The sequence below is a fragment of the Strix uralensis genome, chromosome 2, assembly GCF_047716275.1.
Source record: "Strix uralensis isolate ZFMK-TIS-50842 chromosome 2, bStrUra1, whole genome shotgun sequence".
NCBI lineage: Eukaryota > Metazoa > Chordata > Aves > Strigiformes > Strigidae > Strix > Strix uralensis.
The window spans coordinates 137,778,227-137,799,237 of record NC_133973.1 but is presented as its reverse complement, the minus strand read 5'-3'; the positions used below and the strand labels follow the sequence as shown (position 1 = coordinate 137,799,237).

The window sequence follows — 21,011 nt, the reverse complement described above, 5'->3', positions numbered from 1 at the left end:
CGCCTGGACGCTTCTGTTGGCTCAGGACTGGGCCAGGTCTCCTCCACTGTGGCACCCCATCGTGGTGCTGGCGGGGGGGAACGGGGGCTCTCACCCCCCTCTCTGCTGCTCTGTCCCACCTCAGCGAGTCACTGCAAACTCCAGGGAGCAGATTTCTGTGTCCCCAGTGTTTCCCGGTCCCGCTGCTCCTGTGCTCAGCTGCACGTTCTCTCACGAGTAGATGAATTTATCCACGCAGTAACGTGGACGTAAGCCTCCCGCAGCATCCCAGCGCCAGCCCCTGTGTTTCCAGCACCCCTGGGGCTGCTGCCTGCCCGTACGGGGGGTGCTGGGGCACCCCTGGGACTTGGTCTCTGCCTCAGCTGCCCCTCCAGACCCCCCTTATCTGGCTGCAGGAGATTTTGGCCACCGTGGTCCCCACCCAAGCTTCAGGCTGGAGCAGAAACCACACAAATCAATGCGAAAATCAAGGCACAGGACTCATGCCAAACTGCCTCTTCCATGCGGGGGGGCACAGAAGAGCCACCTGCCCGGCTCCTGCCACCCCAATGCCCTCGTTGCTCTTTGCTAACATCTGAAATCTTGGTCATTTGGGTGAGAAATGATGAAATGGCTCCCTGCCAGCCAGGGCGAGGCATCAAACCACCACGACGGAGCACCAAGGGACATGGCCAGTGCGGGGGATCCTGCTCCTCCTGCCAGGGACTGGGGCGAGCAGCAGCACCCACTCGGCTCACGGCCACTCGGCCACCCCGTCCTTCTCTGTCCCCTCATTCCCTTTCCATCCCCTCAGTCCTCCATCCCCTCAATCCCTCTCTGTCCCCTCAATCCCTCTCCATCTCCTCATTTCCCCTTGGTCCCCTCATCGCCACACTGATGACAGAGTTCAGAGACACTGTGGGAGCCAGGGAGGAGACGGAGGTTTCTGAACCCCACAATGAGGCCCGGGTGTCATTTTCGAAATGAAATGCAAGGCCATGAGGTACCTGGTGTACTAACGAGCTACTCGTTAAACGAATAACGGCAACCAGCAGAGTCCTCACCAAATCCTCCCGCAGCAGCCCAAGAGCTGGGGGAGCTGAGGTCTCTCCAGTGCTGTGCTGCCCTGTGTTCATCCCCGGGCAGCAAAAGGGAGGAACGACTGGATACCGGGTCTGTGTCCTTGTGGGGTGGGGCAATTTTTGGGGAGGAGTGGCTGGAGAGCTGCCAGTCAGAGAGGGACCTGGGGGGGATTGATTGATAATGAGCCAGCAGTGTGCCCAGGTGGCCAAGAAGGCCAATGGCATCCTGGCTTGTATCAGCACTAGCGTGGCCAGCAGGGACAGGGAAGGGATCTTACCCCTGTGCTCGGCACTGGTGAGGCCGCCCCTCGATTCCTGGGTTCAGTTTTGGGCCCCTCACTCCAAAAAGGCCATTGAATGACTCGAGCGTGTCCAGAGAAGGGCAACGGAGCTGGTGCAGGGTCTGGAGCACAGGTGTGATGGGGAGCGGCTGAGGGAACTGGGGGGGTTTAGTCTGGAGAAGAGGAGGCTGAGGGGAGACCTCATCGCCCTCTGCAACTCCCTGAAAGGAGGGTGCAGAGAGGGGGGATGAGTCTCTTGAACCAAGGAACAAGCACCAGGACAAGAGGGAATGGCCTCAAGCTGCGCCAGGGCAGGGTCAGACTGGCTCTTAGGAAGGATTTCTTTGCAGAAGGGGTTGTTGGGCGTTGGAATGGGCTGCCCAGGGCAGGGGGGGAGTCCCCATCCCTGGAGGGGTTGAAGAGTCGGGCTGACCCAGCGCTGAGGGATCTGGTGGAGTTGGGAACGGTCAGGGTGAGGTTCATGGTTGGACTGGAGGAGCTTCAAGGGCTTTTCCAACCCAGATGATTCTGGGATTCTGAGAATTTGGACGACCCTGGGTGCAAATGGAGGTGTCATGGCCTCCCGAGGAGCAGTGGATGCTCTAGCTGCCAGGGCACCCGCAAGCACAGCCCTGTTGAGCCCAGCCAAGGCCAGCCCGTGCCAGTCCTCCCCCCAGACACAGCCCAGCAGTCATAGAGAACAATGCAAGGCCTCACAGGAGAGGCCCCCACTCCTGAAAAACACCCAGGCACCCTCGCAAAGCTCCCTCCCTGGGAGCAGGAGGAGCCAGGATGGGGGGGAATAACCAAATAACCCCATTTCTAGGCCTGAATTGGGGGACAGCCCCTCAGGGAAGGGCTCTGGCTTGTCCCTGGGTAAAGAAGGAGAAACCTAGAGCACAGCTTGCTCTGGGCAGCATCCACAGCACCGTTCTGGATCAGCTCCAAGCTGGGAAACATCTCCCCAGCTCTGCGTGTCCAGCCCACTCCTCTCCCGGGTGCCTTGCCCTGGGGTCACACCAGAGGGGAAAGCTCTGTGGCCAGCTTGCCTCTGTGAAAACGGGTCCTGAAGGACCTTTCCGTGGTCCCTGGGAGAGCAGAGGTTGGACACATCCATGTCCAATGCAGCTGAGAGCTGCCCCTTGCCACGCTGCTGCTGTGGGGAAGGAGAGCCCGTCCTGAAGTCGGTCCATCTCGGGGGTGTCAGGGTTTGTGCCAGGGGTGGGAGCCATCCCAACCTTCCCCACCAAGGGAAAATCTGGCTCCAGGAAAGCCAAGGTCCCCACAGTCACACAACCGGACTCTCGGATCAAACGTTCAGGCATTGCCTGAAGGTCCACACAGTGTTTGTCTGGGCGAAATGCCCTCACTGCCCCGTGCGAGCTTTCCAGAGGCACGTTTGAAAGGAGAGCCCTCCTCAGCGCAGAATCCCTTTTGACAGCAGCTGCAAGTATTTAATAGTTTGGACATCTCCTGTCAAATCTGGTTTAAGCTGGACAAGAAGGCTTAAGTTATTTTGGGGGGGAAAAAACAAAAAAAAAAAGGGAAGTTTAGATGAGTACAAACTGTGCTATTGCTTAAGCCCCACTTCTCTAGGAAGCCAAGCAAGTTTGCTTCCCTGTTCTCTCCGCACTACCTGCATCACCGTGACGTGGATGGGGTCAGGCTTGGCTCTGCTTGCCAGCTCCTCCACCCCGTCCCAGTGAGGAAGATGAAGATGTCTGAGATCTTCCTCCTCCTCCTCCTCCAGGGTCAGACCCTCAGCCCCAGGGTTTTTTTCCCATCTAAAGGCTGCATGTGGTGGAGGAGCTGCGGCAGCTGAGCCTCACACCTGTTTGGCCAAATCTCCTGCTCCCAGGGGTGCTCCAACAAGATCCCTTGGAGGGGCAGAATCCCACCCGGGGAGCCCCCGCCATGCTTGAGTACCCATCAGCCACATGCTGCCTGCCTGGGCCTGAGCCTAGGCCCAGCCTTGGGCCAGAAAAGCGACCACGGAGCTCCTGAACCTGGGGGTGGTCTTGGTGCAGGGGAAGGACACACTGCGCTCACCCCCAGCAGGCAGCAACACGCTCAACAGCAGACACAGAGAGATCAGAAAGCCAGAACCCCTCCCCACTGCCCCTCACCGGGGCAGAAATCCTCCCAATCCCCTCACCACAATCCATTCCCACCAGTCTGAGATGGACACAGATGCACTGGTTTTGCTGGGGAACCCCCGGGGGTAGAAAGCAGGACCAGGCACTCCTGCATGAGCGTGAATGTGAATCCCTGCTCCTCCTGGGCTCAGAAAGGTTTTTTTTTTTCCTTCGCTGGTAGAGCAACTGCCGCTGCTGGTGGGGACACAGACCTGTGGCTTTGGTAGGTAACAAAGCCTCAACCTCTGCCCTGCCTCGGGCAGGACACGCTCCCCCCATGTCACACGCTGCCACGGCAGCGGGGACAGTTTTTGGGCTGGAAGAGCCCCATGTCACCGGGAGGAGACCTGTGAGTTGCTGCAGGCGAGCGGCTGTTGCCATGACAGAGCACAGCTCAGTACAGCACATTCCCAGCCCAGGACAACCTCACCCCAACACACCCAGCACAGCACCCCTCAACCTGGCCTCAACCTCTCCCCTCAGCCTACACCCCAAAAAGAGATAGGGGAGCCCTTTCTACCCCAACTCCGAGGGAAGCGGAGCAGCAGTTGCCAGAAATAACCATGAAAAGGCACTCGGGAGCACGTGGGGACAGCGAACACTGGGACGCAGAGCGGGGACAGCCACGGCAAGATCCAGGCTGGCTGCTCCAGCACAAGCAACCCTGGGGCCTGAGCAACCCTGGGCACCCCCCCAGTTTGCAGGTGAGCACCCCCTGCCCCCCTCTGCCACAGTCTTTGACTCCCCAGCTCCTCGGTGAGACAAACAAGCTGGTTTTCATGCTCAGGATAAGGAACAGATTTCCCCCCTCCCCGCAAGTAACACCTTGGTAACAGCGTAGGCGTTGCCAGTCACTGCCTGGCTTCCTCAGGCCCAGGAAATCACATTAGCTTGATCAAATTTAAAAACTTTCAGTTGGTGGGAAAAGAGCCAGAAGATACTTTTCTCAGACCGGGTGCTCTCCGGTTACACAGGGGGAGGGCAAAGCTCGGAGCAGGCTGAGGCTGAAAAGGTTATTCCTGTTCCTTTTGTAAACTGCGAGCAGGCTGCATTCGCATCGCCACTTCCTGAGCGGAGGCCGCCGCTCGTGACACACACACGTGATGAAATGCCAACACCCCACCGGGGTACAGCCTTCCCCCCCCCGCTGCTTCAGGCCTGGAAAGCAGCAGGTTAAATATGCCACAGAACAGCCCATTTCCTCAAAATGCGCTCATGCTTTTTTGCCTGTTTTCTCCTGAAAAATACGGTGCAGACATGACACGGGTCTACAATAAAATGACGGCAGGATATTCTCCACGAGCAGGCACGACTGCAACAAGCCCCAGCTGTCATTTGAAGGCTGGCACGCAGGAGAACAAGAACACAATCAAATTTTTTTATACTCTGTTAAAACAGCACTCTTGACCGTTAGCTCGGTTCACTACAAACTGTCTCAAACCAGTATCTGGGTGCAAACAGACACCTCGCAGCCTACGCGAACTAGAACGCAGACAGGAAACACACCACATCTTCACCGAAAATTTCATCTACCCACACTTCCCACAAGACTGAACCCAGTCCCAAATGTGCAGGGAACCGTCGCTTGCCGCCGACAATAAAGTTCTCGGTTTCTGTGGGTGCCACGTGTGCGCTGTGACCAGGGGAGGGTTTCTGCTGCTGCCCGGTCCAAACGCGTGGCCTTTGTGGACAAAGATCGGCTCCGCTTCCCCGCCAGAGCTGTCCCAGCTCTGCGTGTCATACACGTGCACGGTGCCATCAAAACCTTGAATAAAAGGGAATCGGAGACACCGTAGAAATAAATGGCTTCGCTTGAGTCTCACGCTCCCCTCCCCACAGGGCTGCTGAGACAGAAATGAGGCCAAAGGCCCAGACTGACAATCTGTGACAGCAGAACCTCCAAAGCCTCCAAGGAGCTTGTCTCGAGCTAACAGCTGCTGGGGAGAACACGGGCCAGATCCAAAAAGCTTGCGGATTCACTAGTCTGAATTTGCAGTGCTCTGGCCAAAAGGCAGCTTTGTTGCCCAGCTGGTCTTATCCCTGAGGCCAGACTGTCACTGGCACCATCAGGGTGGTGTTTGCTGAGAGCTTGGGGTCTTTGTTCTCCCAGGAGTCCCCCCAAACCCATCCAGGCCCCTCCTGTGGTTGCTGGGGGGAGAGGCAGCTGCGGAGGCTGGTGAGCTCGCACCTCCACCAGCTCCAGGAGGAGCTCTGAACAATCACCCCCTAACCAGGGCGTTTAACAGTGAGATGAACTGGGCCTCGATGGAAATACAGATCAAAAAAGCATCCAGAAAAAGGAGATCTCTAGCCAAAGCACATACCTGAAACAGCAAGGCAGCCTGCCAGAGCCGGAGCCCAGGAGACGCACAGGAACTCCGCGCCTGAGCTGGGAGAGGGGACTCTGCACTTTGCCGAGGCCAAGGACTCGGAGGTTTTTCTTACGTCTGTTAGGGTGAGGTGTCCTCCGCTCGAGAGGCAAGCTATGGGTTGGGAGTCAGAGCCTTGAGGTCCGCGCCCGACTCCCATGCACCACCGCTCGCCACAAGGCGCCGAGGGGACGGACGCAGCCTCCAAGGGACTCTGCGGCTGCCGAACGTCGGCCAGGCACAGCCGCCCCCGGGCACAGCAGAGCAGCAAGGTGTTGCCATCCAGGAACGCCAGGCCGCTGAGCTCCTCACTGCTTTGGGAGGCTAGGGGGGGGGAAAAAAAAAAAAAAGCAGATCTCAGATGCCGTGAGGAGCGTTTGTGTGAGTTCACACAGAATCATCTGGGTTGGAAAAGCCCTTGAAGCTCCTCCAGTCCAACCATGAACCTCACCCTGACCGTTCCCAACTCCACCAGATCCCTCAGCGCTGGGTCAGCCCGACTCTTCAACCCCTCCAGGGATGGGGACTCCCCCCCTGCCCTGGGCAGCCCATTCCAACGCCCAACAGCCCCTTCTGCAAAGAAATCCTTCCTAAGAGCCAGTCTGACCCTGCCCTGGCGCAGCTTGAGGCCATTCCCTCTTGGCCTGGCGCTGGTTCCTTGGCTCAAGAGACTCATCCCCATATCTCTCTCGTTCCCTGAGAAAGGAGATTTCCAGCTCTTATGCCTGGAAGTGGCTTTCAAGAAGTGTTTGTTAGCTCTTCAAGAGCCAGCAGCCTGCTCGGGAAGTCTCTCTGCACAGGATCCAAGTGGAGCTGGCAGAGTCTGAACCCCTCGAAAGGTGATGTTAACACCCAGGCAGGCCCATGACTAAAACTAACTCTGTTTGAGCTCCTATGGGGGACCCGGCGTAGAGCTGGGTGCCGAGGCATGGCAGAGCACTGACAGAGACCTGCCTTTTGCTCAGCACACTGCGTGACAGCCACTGGATGCACACAGACATTTCCTCAGCAGGGGACGAGGTGTGTGGGGACTGAGTTTTACTGTGTAGGTGAGGGCAGATGGTCTCCAGGACCTGGATGAGCCACCTTGACATAAGGCAGGGCTGGTTTAAGAATGCTGACATGAGCCCCCCTCCCATCCAGGGCAACACAGAGCTCGCTCAGAAGTTAATGATTTCAATGACCCCAGTAATGTGACTTGATTGCACCTCGATTCCTGGGTTCAGTTTTGGGCCCCTCACTCCAAAAAGGCCATTGAATGACTCGAGCGTGTCCAGAGAAGGGCAACGGAGCTGGTGCAGGGTCTGGAGCACAGGTGTGATGGGGAGCGGCTGAGGGAACTGGGGGGTTTAGTGTGGAGAAGAGGAGGCTGAGGGGAGACCTCATGGCCCTCTCCAACTCCCTGAGAGGAGGGTGCAGAGAGCTGGGGACGAGTCTCTTGAGCCAAGGAACCAGCGCCAGGCCAAGAGGGAATGGCCTCAAGCTGCGCAGGGCAGGGTCAGACTGGCTCTTAGGAAGGATTTCTTTGCAGAAGGGGTTGTTGGGCGTTGGAATGGGCTGCCCAGGGCAGGGGGGGAGTCCCCATCCCTGGAGGGGTTGAAGAGTCGGGCTGACCCAGCGCTGAGGGATCTGGTGGAGTTGGGAATGGTCAGGGTGAGGTTCATGGTTGGACTGGAGGAGCTTCAAGGGCTTTTCCAACCTCCATGATTCTGGGATTCTGTGACTCAGGGCCAGCACGTCCCTCACTGGGGACAACACACCCAGCAGCCCTCTGCTAACCCGATCCTTTGCACCAAAACCATCAACGGTGCTCTCATAGGGCACAGATCTGGGGCAGAAGCCCGAGAAAACACTGTCATGGGAGCAGTGAGAAGCCGGAGATGGACCAGAGCATGGTAACCTCTTTCCTCAAGACAATGTACTTTCTGCAAATATTTTCCTACCCTTTGGCACAAGTCTGGAAGTACCCACCCAGTGAAACGTTTGCCCGTTAAGCAGCTGCCCTTGCTTTACCCAAACACTGACTTTTCAAAATCAGACATTAGACTTGGTTTGAATACCTGCCATGTAGACATTTTTCCTCGATTCAACCTCTGTAATTTGGACGCTGTTGAGTCTCGAGCCGTGAAGGACCCACGGGGCTCTGGCCGAAATGGTGGCGATTTTAGCCCAAGGTTGCCCAGTGCCATTTTCTGTAGATATGGCGCTTACAGATTTAATAACATCTATTTGAAAGAGATGTAAGCAGTTGTAAAACACATCAGGAGTCAATCCACAAGATTAAGCTGTTTCACAAAGACGCCCTCGCAAAGCTATAAGTGACCTACTAAACCTAAAACTCAGTTTTCATAAGAAATTCAATTATGATTGACCCCCCTTTCTAGAATAAAACCACTCTTTCCAACACATCCAGCAAGGACAACCAGCCATTTAAAAATCTAGCAAAATGCATGGAAAGTTGTGAGTCAAGATGTTAATTTTCAACGAAGAAGAAAACTTCTAACAGCATTTTGCACTTCCTTTCTGGTGGTTTCAATGTATTTCACAAGAGCAGACCAAGCGACAGCAATCCTTTTCTAGAAGCAGGCAGACACAGGCTTGGATAACCAAAGTAGATCCCGAAAGGTGATGTATGGAGCTCTTTATTTCTAACCCGTGGAGTTATTAGGGGAATATTATGTCAACTATACAATTTGGGGTTTTGTTGGTATGACTAAGAGCTCACAAATAAGTGGAAAGCCACTGTGACAGGCCTAAACCTACTAATTCCCTTACGAGGTTTGTGTTATCGAGTCCTTTTCTTGCCAAGCCATCAGAACTGGTGTCGACACTTGTCTCGTGCCCTTCTCCAGCCCCTGCCACACAAGGGCAGTCACTCGGGGCTTCACTGAATGGGACTGACACTCCTCTCCTCATTTTACACCCAGGAAGAAGGGGAAGCTAGAGATGCTTGACGCAAGGACTACACTGAGAAACTACTCAAGCTCGGAAAGATGTTCCCTTACCAGAGTCCTCTGCTGACACCTGCCAGACCTGGAGGGAGCTGTCCGGTGGGCCACTTGTCACCAGCAAGCTGAAGAAACAAAAATAACCCCACAAAACTCTTTAGGAGCAGAAAACAGGCTTTTTTCCCCAGCCTGGGACAAACTGGTGTGCTGCTCTGCCTGTGCTCAGCAGCTCTTGCCTCTGCTTGGAGTGGAGAAGGGGCCATAAGGACCATGATCCCAGAACTCCTCACGCCAGGGTGCTCTACACAGCCCAGGCAAACACTGTCCCAGGCAACAGCATTTAATTAGCACATTTTCCAAAAGCACCAGACTAAGAACGGTGCAGAGAGCCCCAAAATAGCAACAGGGACTTGTGTAGGAGGAGAGAGCTGAACGAGTGAAATCAATCAGCCTGAGGGAAGCGTGTTTGCTTGGTCTACAAGCCACAGCAGGAAGAAAAACCTTCTGACCTCGCATACGCAGGGTGCAGCAGAGCAGTGGCAGCAGCTGCCAGTATCCTGCTCTGCCTGATGAGCACCTCCACGCAGCGCCAAATGCAGAAGGAAAGGAAAGGATGGAAAAGGCAGAGAAAGGGAGCTATACAGGCCCCCACTGCTCAGAAGTGGGGTAGAGAGGGATCCCTGGTGAGCCCACCATCGACATCAGCAGCCCCTGTGGCTCAATTCTGCAAGAAGCTGAGGAGGACCACGACGCTCCCCCCCCAGACTCACGCTGCTCTCCGAGCTGGCAGGATTGACCAGCGGGGTTGGGAAGCAGGCAAGGAAATGGAGCTTTCTCTGAGTGGACAAGACCCCTTTCCATCTCCAGTATGTCCTGGAAGGACTTTGTGACCATACCTGGTGTCCGGCACGTGTTTCAGACTGTACACTGGGCGGTTTGAAAATCCACCGCATTCCACCTTGAAATCTCTCTCTGGACACAGGCCCTAGAAATCAGAGGCAAAGTCATTTCTTCACACTTAATCCCAGAATCACCGAGGTTGGAAAAGCCCTTGAAGCTCCTCCAGTCCAACCATGAACCTCACCCTGACCGTTCCCAACTCCACCAGATCCCTCAGCGCTGGGTCAGCCCGACTCTTCAAGCCCTCCAGGGATGGGGACTCCCCCCCTGCCCTGGGCAGCCCATTCCAACGCCCAACAACCCCTTCTGCAAAGAAATCCTTCCTAAGAGCCAGTCTGACCCTGCCCTGGTGCAGCTTGAGGCCATTCCCTCTTGGCCTGGCGCTGGTTCCTTGGCTCAAGAGACTCGTCCCCAGCTCTCTGCACCCTCCTTTCAGGGAGTTGGAGAGGGCCATGAGGTCTCCCCTCAGCCTCCTCTTCTCCAGACCAAACAATGATGCAGAACGTGGTGTGGTCGGTTACCACGAAAAAAGACACAAGACACTCTCGCTTAATAAAGCTCTTGCCTGCCCAGCAATGCCTATTTCAACAGGAGCTATAGGATTGAAGGACCCCAAAATAGTTAGAGGGAAAAAAATCTGGAGAAAGCTCCTGCCAAGACCTCTGCCTGGGTTCGCTGCCATATACACACGTCTGGCTCAGCACCTTTCTGCTTACCCAGTGACCAACCACCACATTTCTGCTTTTAACGTAGAGGTCACCCACCCACGGGCCAGCCTCTCTGTTCAGCAGTGTGGTCCCCCAGGCTCGGACATCTCAGTAAATCCCTTCTTCATTTGTCTTGGTGTCCTCATCTGTTCTATTTCCCCATGAAATGCTTTCGCTCACACATCTGGAGATGAAGTTTTCATGGCACAAGATGCCCACAGAGCAGCCGGATTATGTGACTGGCGTGCCAACCTGTGCCACCTCAACTGGACAGCAGCCGGGTGACTTATACACTTCACTTTTGGACCAAAACTACTCAAAAACCTGGCCAAGCCTTTGCCCATGCAACAGAGACTAGAAAACAGCTTGGGAAGCTCGGCCCAGCTGAGCCTGGTCTCTGAAGACACCAAGCCAAGGAAGACAGAGGGGTCTGGTGCCACCCTGGCTGCAACACCCACCTGGGTCTCCTTCCCTTGCAGCGCTGGCGGTGGGAGCAGCTGCAGGATCTCATTCCCATCAGACTGTCCGTACCCGGCTACGCAGACACCTTGAGGGTGGGGATGAAGAACCAGGGACACAGTGAGGGACGACCCCCACCCCCGTTACCATACAGCTCATCCTGACCCCACACCCAGGCCGAACCCTGGGATAGTCCCAGCCGCTTGGCCACACTTCTGGCATCCAGGGGCTGCACCTCGGCCTCCCCTCTGGAACCGCGGTCCGGCTCGACGCCGTGGCCTCCCTTCTCCCCGCTCTGTAGCCCCGCAGCCATTTTCCGCATCACCCCAGCCCCTCGCCCCGCTTCTTTCCCCCAGTGACCCAGGGCCTAACCCCGCCCGGAGGCCCAGCCCAGCCCTTCTCCTCCCCTCAGCACCACCCGTCCCGGTACCGCCGGGCCGCCCCACACTCACGGTTCCCCCGGGCCCACTCGATGACGCGGGTGGGCGCCTGGAGCTCGAAGGTGTGCAGGTCCTGATACCTGCGGGGAGAAGGAGGGAGGGAAGAGGTTGGCGGGGCCGGGGAACCACGGCCGGGCCGGGGCCGGGGCTCCCTCACAGGCGCAGGGACTGCAGCAGCCACTCGTCCGCTGCTTCCTCTTCCTCCTCCTCCTCCCCGGCGCCCACCACCTCCATGGCGGCGCCCACCGCCTCCATGGCAATGCCCGCCCAGCGCGTCTCTGACGTCACACGGCGTCGCGCAGCAATGATGCTGTTGGGCGCGGGCGGCGGGCGGAGGCGGGAAAATATGGACCGGGGAAGGGGGGGGGGGGGAGGGGGAGAAGCGGCCCGAAACCGGGCGCGGCCGGTTAAAGCCGGTCTGGGCCGGCGGTTCTGAGGGAAGTACGGACCGAGGTCGCTGCCCTGAGGGGGGGGGGGGAAATATATTAATTATATATATGTATATATATATATGCTGTAGGGCGGTGGGGGGAAACCGCGTTATTTCCGCGGGGGGTGGCCGCATCTCTGGACCGCGGAGGTTGCTGTGGGGGGGAAGAGGGTAGGGAAGCACCGTCAGGTCATGCTGTGGTGTTTTCTTTGTGGGCAGGTTTTATTTTAATTAATCGGCTGCTCAAGTGTAGGTAACAGTGCAGGTTTGTGTGCAGGTTTGTAAATATAATACAGGGAATAAAGCAGCACGGGTCTGTGCATCGGCTCAGATATGCAGGAATAGCCGCATGCAGGTGTGGTGATAAATCCAGGAGCTTCCCAAATCTCTGTCAAAGCCAGCCTAACCCCTGCCTACTGTGCCCGTGCCTTTCTATAATGCGGTTACATGATGGTTCCCAACTAACACTTCTGTAGGTTTTGCTATTTTTTTTTTGCTGTATCCAACCCTGGGGGCACCAACAGCAGAAGGACACGGACCTGCTCGAGCGGGGCCAGAGGAGGCCACGAAGATGCTCGGGGGGCTGGAGCACCCCCCTGTGAGGGCAGGCTGAGAGAGTTGGGGGGTTCAGCTGGAGAAGAGAAGGCTCCGGGGAGACCTTAGAGCGGCCTCCCAGGACTGAAAGGGGCTACAGGAAAGGGAGGAGGGACTTGTCATCAGGGGGGAGGGATAGGATGAGGGGGAATGGGTTTAAACTGAAAAAGGGGAGATTTAGATGAGATCTAAGGAAGAAATCCTTCCCTGTGAGGGTGGTGAGGCCCTGGCACAGGTTGCCCAGAGAAGCTGTGGCTGCCCCCTCCCTGGAAGGGTTCAAGGCCAGGTTGGACGGGGCTTTGGGCAACCTGGGCTAGTGGAAGGTGGCCCTGCCCATGGCGGGGGGGGGTGGGACTGGATGGCCTTTTTTAAGGTCCATTCCAACCCAAACCATTCTGTGATTCCATCATTTTAACAATTAAATGTGTGTAATTCTCAGGTACTTTACTATTTTCCTAGCAAATACTGTGTTTCATCACATCAACTCCGGGTCCCCCTGGCAAGAAGATGCTGCTCAAACCGAGATTGCAGGGCCGGGCCTCGCCGTGAGCCCACGTTTGCAGGTGGTGGTCGCTCTTTCAGCGATATGTTCCTCTCTGTTCCTTGCCAGCGCAGGCTCAGACCAGGTGCTGAAGGATTGGTGCAGCCAACTTGCTTCCGGCTGTGGTTCACTGCCTGTAACAGCGACGCTTCGGGTGCAGTGGTGATAATTGGGAGTTTATTACAGATTATTGTGCTTTTTTCTGTCTTCTGGCTGGGTTTTGGCTGGCACGCACAGTGTTGTGAGGCAAGCTGTGTCTGTTTTCTGTAACACTGCAAGGTGGCAGCCTACAGCTTCTGAGGTGGCTGTGGTATAATCAGAAAAACGACTTGTTTTTACAGAAATACATCTGAATGTGGATCTTCTAGTCTGTGCAGTGTCTCCTATGTTATTTGACGTTCTGTACTGCTAATTTTCCCCTCACTTTTCAGCGTGCTGCCAAAGTCAGTCCTGCAGAAGTTGTCGGAGAGGAATGGAGATGCTTTGGGAGGTTTTGTAGAGCAGTTTCCTGGGCACCTGAAGTACTTGGAGAGGTGGTAGGACATTCTGGGTGACGTGACGGCTTCAGACGTGGGCTGTGCTGTCTGAACTCTGCGCTCGGGGCTAATTCAGGGCTGTCAGTACAGAATTGAGCTAGAAAGAAGCAAGGGCAAAAGCAGGCACGTGTGGAAACACGGGTGGAAAGCCAGACCCCTTCTTTCGGCCAAGAGGCTGCTCTGGAAGCACCAACTGGAGCTGGTTGGTGTGAGAAGCACTTCTCACCGGTGCTTATTTTTCTGACATTGTCCATTTTGTCACTTCAAGATCTGTTGATATTAGAACTCTTCAGAGGAAGGATGGCAAGAATTCTCATGTACAGAGGAAGAGACATTCACGTTATTTTTTGTAAAAGTAGCTCAACAGTCAGAAATTCACTAAAAGCCTTGTCTTAGCAATTTCCAGATATGATTCAAAAAGAAAGTGTTGAGTAAACAGCTTGTGAAGAATCTGACTTTTTTTTTTTTTAGTGCAACCAGTATGCTTCTCTTAGTACTTTTGGTTGTTAGAAGCCTGTGAGGGGTGTTGGTGTGAGCAGGGGAGTAAAGCCATGATGGTACCAGCCACACGTGAGAGTACAGCGGTGTGGCACTCCCCGAGCTCAGAGCTGTGTCAGCCTTTTGTCACCTTCTCCCGTTAACTCTTTTCTCATCTGTGTGCCTTAATTGCAGGACATGAGCTTAGTCTGAGGCGGACAAGTGGCCAAGTCAGCTCGGGATGCTCCTCCAAGCAACAGAGGGAAGGAGAAATACCAAAGGCAGGGCTGGGAGCCAGGTGTTCAGCTGCAAGCTGTGGTGCAACCTTGTTCTCGGGCTGCCCTGCATCACTTACAGTCCCCAGAGGAACAGGTTGGGTCTCCCCTGAACTCCAAGGGCTGGTTTAGGGGGTGGTAATAAGTGTTTGGAAATTATCTCTTAGTGGCCACTGTCTGAGGAGAAGGAGCATGAGGCAGAACAGTGTGGGGAGTGACTGGATGCTGTGGATTCCAGCTGGGGAAAGCAGAGAGCCTGAAAATGGTTTTCTCTGCACATTCTTGCCTTTTATTTTATCATCCTTTTATCTTTCCAGTTTACCAAAGGAGCAAAGCAGGTAAGTGGGGGGAAAAGAGAAGCAGCCCTCCAGTACTACACATAACACAGGGTGTTTTTGAAGTACCAAGGCCTGGATGAAGATAACTGAAACAACCATTTAAGTTGAAACAAAATAAACATTTTAAAGCTTTTTTCAAGATCTCTACAGAAAAGAAATATTTTAATGTTAAAGAGGAAAGAGTAAAAAATGGGAACAGTTGTTACAGAGTTAGAATAATAGGAAGAGGCTAAGTGTTTTGTTACGCCTCAGCATGTGACTTTGCTGTATATATTAAGAAAATACAAAAAAACATTTGTTTGAGGTAGGGTGGGGTTTTTTCCCAGCAGGTTCTGTGCCTGTAGAGAGCCTGGCAATGTGAAGGGGACTGAGAGTACCTTCATGCTTCTCTCAGCCCTCTGGCTTTGCACTGTGTCTGGTTTTGGGCAGCCTTGGAGACATGTACATTAGGAAAGGAAAGGTCCCGCTGTGCTCCAGCGTTGGCCCCCACTGTGCTCTGGCTTTGGTGGTGCTGAGTCAGTGACCCTGCGGGTGGGAAAGCTGGTGGTGCCACCTGAAGACTTCAAGTCTGCAGCACAAATCTGCGCATCGCCTCTCCCTCGGCAGCGGAATAGCAAGGGGCTGGATCACCAGCTCTCACAGCTGGGAGGGAACACCACCAGAGCAAACCGAGCAGCTCCTGAGGTCTCCCTCTTTGTGGGAAAACTCCTTCAGAGTTCAAGAGAGCCTGAGTCTGAAAAATCCTCGTTTAAGGAGAAGGGTTCCCTGAGGATCTCTGCTCTTGTGAAATCTGGCACTGCCCTTTTTTAGCTCTGTTCTCTGAAGTCACGAGGGAAATACCCTCCTTTGTGATCCTTAATTGTCATGTAGGGAGGATCTGTAAGATCTGGCAGAGCCCTTTGGCTGCTGTCACAGTTTTTTCTTCAGTTAATCAGTTATTGAGGTATGGCTATATTGCAGTCTTCAGGGGTGAGTGACTGTTGCTGCTGAAAGCTTGCTGGAAGCTTAGAGCTGATGAAAGATTAGAGGAAAGACTCTGTATTCATCAAAGAAATTTTACTAGGTGGATTTTCAGAGGCTTTTTGTATGAAGGGTGAGCTTATCCATGAAAATGTATGGCTCAGCCCTGAAGGTCTAAGAATGAAATTAGTGAAAGTTGAGGTTATCATTCCTCGTTCATGGCTGAAAGCACTTAGCTGTTCATTTAGCCCCATGTGGAAACAATCCATTTGCTCTCTATAAAGATGACATTTGTATTTCTCCAAGACGCAGAAGTGAGTCTTTTATTCTATGATAATTTGTCACCACGGAATCCCTGCAAGCATGTGGAGAAGGAGAACGGGAAGTGGGAAGGTTTTGAGGCAGCCTGGTGTGCCTCACAGAGATGACCTCTGAGACCAAATGATCTGAGGAGCTTTTACTAAATAAAGCTTCTGGGACGAGATGTGTGTGACTCCTCTGAACATAGATGAAGGTACCAGTATTTGATTTTTTGAAGATGTTGTTGTTTTACTGGCTCCAAACTGATTTTTTGGGTGCTGATACAATTTATCAAACACTTAAAGAGTTTTTCCCTGCGCAGGTATCTTAAGAACCTCTGTTATTTGGGGAAAAAGTTCCTGAGTGTGTTATTGTCTTGGGCACAGTAGAGGTGATGGATCAGTACTGCTTCTCCGAGGGGATTGACGAGAGGTGCTGAAACGAGCTGTTCCTCGGGCTGCAGCTAGCCAGCATTCTTTCATGTTCCCGTGAGCTGCACACCAAGAGTGATCGCCCTTTGTACATTTATAGTAAACTTCAGAGTGATGTAGATGAATTCTTGGAAAGCTTGGGAGACCTGCCTTTCTTGCAGGCTGGTTGCCCAGAAAAGCCTCCTTTTGGGCCAAATTAAAAAGTATTTCACTGTGGCCAAGACAGTGCCAGTCACTGTGATGTGTTGATGAAAGTCAGGGAGAGGGTGGTGGTTGCAGGGCCTCCCTGCAAGCAAAATGCAATTTTGGGACTATTTTATTTCCCTTGTAGTCATTGCTTAGCTTCAGGTAGAGGTGGGAAGGCTGTTTCTTCAAGACTCTGTCTTGGAGTTAGCTGCCTTTGAGCCACAGTGCTCTTGGGGGGAAGATCAGCTGAAAGTTAGAACAGGAATGGCTACCAAGAATTGGTGTCAGGTTGTGGCAAACACATACAATCTCTTTTCCAGTTCTTTGTTCTCATTCAGTTTTTGAATGCAGCAGAACTTGTGGACACTTCTACGGCCACAGAGCCCATCCAGCACCATCCTCTTCTGTGACTCTGAAATCCAGACCCCTACAAGGCAACTGCATGTCCTAGGATGTTCAGGCATGAGTATTTCAAACAGAAATGCCATTATGTTTTTTTTCTTTTATGTTTCAGATGTCAGAGAAATGCTGTGGCTGCTCTTTGGTCTGTCAAACAGAGTAGGAAACCGGGAGGTGGACTTTCCCCTCAGCCAGTCTGAAAAAGGAGATTGAGGAATCCTAAGGACTCTGAACCATCCTGCAATCCGTGCGTCCTTTCAGGCCCACATCGGCTTGTGGCGCTGAGCTCGCCCTGGCCACAGGCAAGGTCTGCGTTAGGGTTGTGCATTTGTAGTTGGTTGCTCTGGGCTCCCAAATCGCAACGCTCAGCCCCAAAAAATTCCAACTGTCGAGAGACAGCCTGCCTACGGAGTTTGTGAGGCCCATAAAGTGACGACTGAGGCTGCTGCCACAGCAGATATGAAATATGTAGGAAGCAGAGATGGAAACCCTCAGAGGATGTTGAATCCAGCTTCCTCCTAGAAAACAGGCTGTTTGCTGTAAACAGAAATAGGAAGAAAGCAGAACTAAACCCAAAGTGCTGGGATGGATTTGGGAAGCACGGCTTCCTGCAGTGCCCAGCGAGGCGTGGGGCTGCTCTCAGAGCTGTGCCGAGGCTGTTTTCAACCCTCTGGGGTCTTGTGTCCTGCAAAGAGGCACTGCTCTGGCTTAATTCTTAAAAGGACTTTCCTCTTCCTCTGCTAGGTACTCCTGAAAAAAAAAGTTAATGTTAGTACAGCATATTCTGCTTAAATAGTAGTTATTTTGTTGGTTTGCTGGTGGTACAGCATCTAGTGTTTACAATTTTAAGAAATATATACAGGAACAGCGGAACTGTTTGGACCTCCAGAGGGTGAAGATTTTTTTTTTTTGATGAAATTCTCAGCCACAGGCCCCTGGGGAGGCAGGAGAAGTAGGTTCAGAGGGATTAGACGCATTTGTGGAGGGTGAATCCAACAGGACCTTTAGATCCCGTGGTCTGGATTCAAGCTGTGGCCATCAGCAGAACTTCAGGAGACCGGGGTCAGCTCACCGTGTCCCGGTGCTGGTACTTTCCCCAGGCTGTTGCTGGAGAGGAGCTGCTGCTTTGGACGGGTCTTAATCTGGGCCAGTTCATGTTCTGTTTATAACTCTTTTAGTTGTCGTGGAATATTACGTTTCTAGGGATATTACCAGCAAATGTAACCGAGGCACCTCCTCTCTCTGCTCCTGTTCCTCTGCCCTGGTGTCTCAAGGCTTCCCCTGTATTTTTAATTAATGTATGTTTTCTGTTTTAGGTGGCTTTTCTCATTTATAATGTTTGCAAAATTGTGAAACTCTTAAACCACATTGCCTCAACGGAATTAATGTACGTGCATTTCATCAAATCTATCATTTCCAGACTCCTGCGGTGTTTAGAGGCCACACATGATGTATTAGCAACAAAGATACCTTTCCTCAGCTGCCTCTTCTGCTCCCCTCTTACTTATTTTGTTAAAATTTTGATTAATCTTGCTGTCTAACCCTGTGACTAATCTTTGCATTATGCTCAGTGCTTGATTTCATCAGCATCTTTTCACAATGACTGCTGTACTTTTAATTAACTATCGACAGAAAAAAGTAACTTTCCCCATCTGTCTCTTTAGGTTCCCTTGTTCGATGAGGTGTGGTGGGCTTCAGTGCTCTATAAAAAGAAACACAGTGGTTTTTCGCTTCTTCCTAGCCAAAATCTCGTGTTGCACTTTAGTCTCATCATTTTTTGTTCTGTTCACGATAAACCTAAAAAGCAAGGTCTGAATTGTGGTGGCCTTGAATGTATTTGGGGGTTATTATCCAATATAGAATCACAGACTGGTTTGGGTTGGAAGGGACCTTAAAGCCCATCCAGTTCCACCCCCTTGCCACGGGCAGGGCCACCTTCCACTAGCCCAGGTTGCCCAAAGCCCCGTCCAACCTGGCCTTGAACCCTTCCAGGGAGGGGGCAGCCACAGCTTCTCTGGGCAACCTGTGCCAGGGCCTCACCACCCTCACAGGGAAGGATTTCTTCCTTAGATCTCATCTAAATCTCCCCTTTTTCAGTTTAAACCTGTTCCCCCTCGTCCTGTCCCTCCCCCCTTTCCTGTAGCCCCTTTCAGTCCTGGGAGGCCGCTCTAAGGTCTCCCCGGAGCCTTCTCTTCTCCAGCTGAACCCCCCAACTCTCTCAGCCTGTCCTCACAGGGGGTGCTCCAGCCCCCTGAGCATCTTGGTGGCCTCCTCTGGCCCCGCTCGAGCAGGTCCGTGTCCTTCTGCTGTTGGTGCCCCCAGAGCTGGACCCAGCACTGCAGGGGGGTCTCCTGAGAGCGGAGCAGAGGGGAGAATCCCCCCCTCGTCCTGCTGCCCACACTGCTCTGGGTGCAGCCCAGCACACGGGTGGCTTTCTGTGCTGCCAGCACACGTTGCTGGCTCACAGGCAGTTTTCCACCCCCCAACCCCCCCAAGTCCTTCTCCTTGGGGCTGCTCTCCAGCCACTCCTCGCCCAGCCTGGATTTGTGCCTGGGATTGCCCCGACCCATGGGCAGGACCTTGCCCTTGGCCTTGTTGACCTCCATGAGGTTCACAGGGTCCCCCCTCTCCAGCCTGCCCAGGTCCCTCGGGATGGATCCCTTCCCTCCAGCGTGTCACCGCACCACACAGCTCGGTGTTGGCGGGGAACTGGCTGAGGGTGCGCTCAGCCCCACTGTCCATGTCCCCAGCAAAGATGTTAAACAGCGCCGGTCCAGCCCCGACCCCTGAGGACACCCCTCATCACTGCTCTCCACTTGGACATCGAGCTGTTGACCACAAGTCTGAGTGTGACCCCCCAGCCCATTCCTTACCCACCGAGTGCTCCATCCATCAAATCCACGTCTCTCCAATTTAGAGACAAGGATGTGGAGACAAACGCTTTACACAAGTCCAGGTAGATGATGTCAGTGGCTCTTCCCTTATCCACCAGCGCTGTAACCCCGTTGTAGAAGGCCACCAATGTCATCAGGCACGATTTGCCCTCAGTGAAGCCATGTTGGCTGTCACCTACCCCTGCTTATTTTCCACGTGCCCAGTTTCCAGGAAGATCCACCCCATGGTCTTTCCAAGCACAGATGTGAGACTGACTGGCCTGTAGTTCTCTGGTTCTTCCTTTTTTTCCCTTTTTAAAAATGGAGGTTTTGTTTCCCCTTTTCCAGTCAGTGGGAACTTCACTGGATCACCACAACTTCTCAAATATGGTGGATAATGGTTGAGCCACTTCATCCGCCAGTTCCCTCAGGATGCATCTCATGGAGTCCCGTGGACTTGTGCACCTTCAGGTTCCTGAGATGGTCTTGAACCTGATATCCCCTCAGTCACCTCTTCAAACTACAGAACCCACATCCTCCAGTTTTTCCCTGAAGACCATGAGTTTCTGTCCCTGGGGCTCTTCTCTGGGCCTCCTGGATGGGTGATCCCTGTTTTCTGGTTCATTATCTGTCTACTTCTGTTCTTCTAACTAGAAGAGGCAGGATTATTTTTTTTTGGGAGCTTTTCCTTGGAAAAGTTGATCTGATGAAACTACATCAACTCTGACGTAGTTTGGATTAACCAGATTCCTGGAGGATAGAGCAGCTTTGCTGAACCGCGGCAGGCACCTCAGAAAAGCCCCACGGCCAGGACCAGAGTGGAGGCTTGAACTTCACCCTCCTGCCTGGCAGCTCCCTGCCAGGACATTGTGATGTCTGTCATCTCATATTGCTCATTTTGGGAGAGATCTCATACTTGTCCCAGTGTAGACAAAATTCTTATTTTTCCTGACAAGGACTGGTATTTTGTTTGTGCTTTCTTCAGCTGTGTCATCGTGCTAATGCCAGCTCTTGAGGCAGTCTGAATGCACTTCTATTTATAGGAACTTGGTATTTTTACCCTAGACTTACAAGTTTATATTATATTATATTGTATTTATTTATATTATATTTATTTATGTTATGTTTATGACATAAACCAAAACAATTTTCTGCAGGTATGCTGTGCACACTTGTTGGGTGTCCTCACTGGCAGCTCTCAACTTGCACAGAAGGAACTGGGGGAGCAAGAATTACTGAAAAAGGACAAAGATATCTGGAAATTACTGAGAAGTTAAAGTTCTCCAAACCCCTTTGAGAATGTCATTTTTAAATTGAAGATGGGAGAACACACTTCTTTCAGAGAAGTGGTATTAGGATATTTTTCCTGTC

At 53.1% G+C, this 21,011-nt stretch overlaps 1 protein-coding gene across 2 annotated transcripts; it reads right to left on the bottom strand.

Moving 5' to 3' along the window:
• Positions 1 to 4,841: 4,841 nt before the first annotated feature.
• WDR73 (WD repeat domain 73) lies at positions 4,842 to 11,569 on the bottom strand. Of its 2 annotated transcripts, XM_074860604.1 has the most exons (8): positions 11,458 to 11,569; positions 11,313 to 11,380; positions 10,860 to 10,948; positions 9,691 to 9,779; positions 8,852 to 8,919; positions 7,907 to 8,071; positions 5,802 to 6,170; positions 4,842 to 5,242 (listed from the first exon to the last, which is right to left on the bottom strand). In XM_074860604.1, the coding sequence occupies exons 1-8, from the start codon at positions 11,553 to 11,555 to the stop codon at positions 5,007 to 5,009; spliced, it is 1,182 nt and encodes a 393-aa protein (XP_074716705.1). In that variant the 5' UTR covers positions 11,556 to 11,569; the 3' UTR covers positions 4,842 to 5,006. The 2 variants fall into 2 exon arrangements, with proteins under 2 accessions (XP_074716705.1, XP_074716707.1); XM_074860606.1 differs by lacking the exon at positions 7,907 to 8,071.
• Positions 11,570 to 21,011: the final 9,442 nt, after the last annotated feature.

Excerpts from the sequence above, each read along its gene's own strand:
- WDR73 (XM_074860604.1), bottom strand. The coding sequence starts at position 11,555 with ATGGAGGCGGTGGGCGCCGCCATGGAGGTGGTGGGCGCCGGGGAGGAG. Across the intron at positions 9,780-10,859 it reads TGCAAGGGAAGGAGACCCAG|GGCCTGTGTCCAGAGAGAGA; the intron begins GTGGGTGTTGCA and ends TCTGATTTCTAG. Across the intron at positions 6,171-7,906 it reads GAAAAATGTCTACATGGCAG|CCTCCCAAAGCAGTGAGGAG; the intron begins GTATTCAAACCA and ends CCCCCCCCCTAG.